This window comes from Typha latifolia, chromosome 9 (genome assembly GCF_019914945.1).
Source record: "Typha latifolia isolate L0001 chromosome 9, TyphaL0001v2, whole genome shotgun sequence".
NCBI lineage: Eukaryota > Viridiplantae > Streptophyta > Magnoliopsida > Poales > Typhaceae > Typha > Typha latifolia.
In genome coordinates this window covers 3855799-3858941 of record NC_133094.1, presented here as the reverse complement: position 1 = coordinate 3858941, position 3143 = coordinate 3855799, and the positions used below count along the sequence as shown (strand labels likewise).

Genomic DNA, 3143 nt, shown 5'->3' with positions numbered 1-3143 from the left:
CACGAAATAAACATCGTAATAACCATTACATGTCATTAACTAAAAATATCAAAATAATATTACACAAAATAAGCAGAAATTAATATTTAAATTCTTTATTAAATAATCTAGTTAGTTAAACTGAGTATTTAATTAGTTTTACTAATTAATTTCTTAACAAAAATAATACCTTAGAAAGTTCTCATAGAGACCTTTAAAATGAGTTTAATATTAAATTATTTTTAAGTTATTTTAAATTTTAAATTTTTTATTATTTATAAAAATGTGTCAAATATTTTATTATTTATTTTATTATTATTTAAAATCAATGTGTCCTAAAATATAATTACTCAAAATTATTTCTCAATGTAAATATTAAATATTAAAATACATTAGATATGAAATACATTAAACATAAAGTACAACAGATAAAATTAAAATTATTAAATACAATTCTTATTAGGCAAATTTAAAATTAAAAAAAAAATAGAAAAATAGATCTAAAGTGTTAGCAATAGAGCCTTGATGGAATTGCTCAGCCTTCGATTTGTGCGATGGACCGCTGAGGCCCCACACGGCCACACCTCGACGATTCCTATCACGGTTTACTACAAAGAACTCTCCTTTATGATAAATATAGTGAGAGCAGTAGGGATTCGGCCCGGTTCTTGGAAGCGTCGTTCACTTCTGATCGCCTGCTCTTGCGAAAGAGAGCTGGTTGTAAGGGTTGTGAATGAGCATGATGATGTAGTTGCTATCTTCCGATGGGCTCGACGACAAGGTTGCCTTCTCGTAGATGTAATACCGGAGCTCTTCCGGATTCTTGCGATATGGACGGTCACTGTTATGCCTGCCCAAATCGTAGACGGTGTACTTCTTGATCTCGCCGTGAGGGCCGAAGGTGGACATGCGGGGCAGGTCGATCTGGGTGCCGGTGATCGGGTTGAGAAGGTGAAGCTCCGATTTGTTGTCGGCGGTAATGACCCAGCCGTGGGCGGAGCCGATGCAGAACCGACGGCGGACCGCAGGGTGAAAAAGGGAGACGGTGTAGGTTTTATCTTCGGAAAGGTGTACAAGTTTGCGGCAATCGGGTCCGCGTTTTTTTTTTTTTTTTTTTGCCGCAGAGCAATAGCCAGGGACTCTGAGGGTGAGACAAGGTGCGGAGGCGGCGGAGAGCCACGAGCGGCAGAAGACGGCGGAGCGGACGAGGTCGGAGATGTCGACGCGTTGGAAGGCGAGGACGAGCAGGTCCTTCGAGCGATTGGGCCAGTAGCGATCGCCTAGGGGGCAGAGATGACACAGGGAAGCAGGGCAAGTTACCCGGCCGTCTATTCTCTACCACTTAAATCTACTTAAAGTACTCCGACTGACACAGTTGTAAATTCGGAACAGCATCAACCAGACTGAGATTCAGATTCCGGAATGTCGGAATCCGATACTGACTTTTTTTTTTAACGAGAATCCGATACTGACTTTTTTTTTACGAGAATCCGATACTGACTTGAGGGAGGTAAAATGGCAATTTACACACAATATATATCAATAAACTCAATGACACTATTAAGATTCAAACAGAAACAAGAGCTGAAAATGATAGAAAACAACAATGATTCAGCCATTTAAATATATTCAATTGATCATTTTGAAATCCTCAAAATAAAAATGCAACCGAATTTAACGATGTGCAAATTCTGTAAGATACTACATAGGCTACTCTTACATTGTACATAAAAAAGGTAGATCTATTTCTGATTCGAATTAAACAATAAACACAAACAATAGAAACTTAACTTTCTAAACAATAAATAGGATCAGCAAATTTCTAAAATCAATCAGTATACTGAATATATGATGTCAGTAAACAAAAGTTTGAAACACTTCCAAGTTTGGATTCATTCTAAAGTTGTCAAAGTAAACGAGCTGAGCTTGAGTGAGCTGGGCCTAGCTCGGCTCGGGTTGAGAGGTGGAAAAGCTTAGTTCAGCTCGGCTCATCTCTAGCTCGATGAGTATAACACCCGTGTTAAAAAAAAATAAATAGCGCATGCGCCATGCACCTGTACTCTAACCACAGTGCACGCGCTTGGCGCGTGCGCTGACTTCTTCTTCCTCCTCCCCCACCTCTCGCAGTTAGTTGTGAGAGGTGGGAGAGAAGTGCGCCGGAGTGGAGTTAACTCCACTCTGTTGCCCTTTCCGCCTCTTCTCTATTTAAACTCCACCTCTTCCCCTCAAGTTCTCTTCTTTTCGTAATTCCTCTTTCTCGCTCTTCCTTTCTCTTTTTTCTCTTCCGAGCCGTCGAAGACCTCGTCGCGGACAACGAGTCACCGAAGCGCCGGCAGCCAACCAAAACACCCTCACCTCGATCCTCGAGTTAGCCTCCATCCCCTCTGTAGTTTAATTTAAAAATAGCCTAGTTAATCATGATTAATTAGGAGTTTATTAGTTTCTACCTTCACCGGAGAAATTCGTCGGCCGACGACCTCGGGTCGACTACGCACCGGTCCGGGAGTTTCCCGCTTCAGACCCTTTTGCTGTGGGTACCCAATTTGGGTACCCACGGGGCGTGAGGGAGGCGATGCCATGTTGCCTCCCACCGCCGGGTTTCTTAGGCACAAGCGGCCACCACCGACGGTGGTGGCCTCACTCGTCGCCTTCGACTGACCCACCTCTTCACATGGAAGAGGTAGGCACTCGAGATGAGGGCTTCGAGCCCATCTTGCACTGAATTGGGAAGCTCCATGGCTGTCGACCATGGAGTTCCTCAATTCTCACGCACCGACCGCACTGGCCGATGGTTCAAATCACTCCTGCACCCAAGTCAATCTCGTCAACTTGGGTTGGAGTTATTGGAGCTGGGGGTTGCCAGCGACGGGGATCACCGGCAGCAGCCCCCTTTGATGTTTGAACTGTGTGGGGGTTGATCAAACCCCCACCAGTTGTGTTGGCTACGGGGTGGGCCACAGCCCACACTCGCAGCCAGCAGTGGACCGGGCCTGTGAGCCCGGTCCACCCGACTTGTGTTGGCTACGGGGTGGGTCGTAGCCCATGCCTGTAGCCAGTAGTGAACTGGGCCCGTGAGCCCAGTCCACCTGACTTTTGTAGCCTACGGGTGGGCAGCGTCCCACACCCGTAGCTAGCTGTGGGCTGGGCTTGTGAGCCTAATCCAC

General features: G+C 44.9%; 1 protein-coding gene across 1 annotated transcript; it reads right to left on the bottom strand.

Moving 5' to 3' along the window:
- Positions 1 to 447: 447 nt before the first annotated feature.
- Positions 448 to 2716, bottom strand: LOC140795048 (putative F-box protein At4g17565). The gene is made up of 2 exons (XM_073147408.1): positions 2639 to 2716; positions 448 to 1314 (listed from the first exon to the last, which is right to left on the bottom strand). Exons 1-2 carry the CDS (start codon positions 2714 to 2716, stop codon positions 661 to 663), a joined length of 732 nt encoding a protein of 243 aa, XP_073003509.1. The 3' UTR covers positions 448 to 660.
- Positions 2717 to 3143: the final 427 nt, after the last annotated feature.

Bases quoted from the DNA above. Each gene is read 5' to 3' on its own strand.
- LOC140795048 (XM_073147408.1), bottom strand. From the start codon at position 2,716: ATGGAGCTTCCCAATTCAGTGCAAGATGGGCTCGAAGCCCTCATCTCG. The intron at 1,315-2,638 runs GTCAGTCGAAGG...TTTAAGTGGTAG, and splicing joins TCTTCCATGTGAAGAGGTGG to AGAATAGACGGCCGGGTAAC.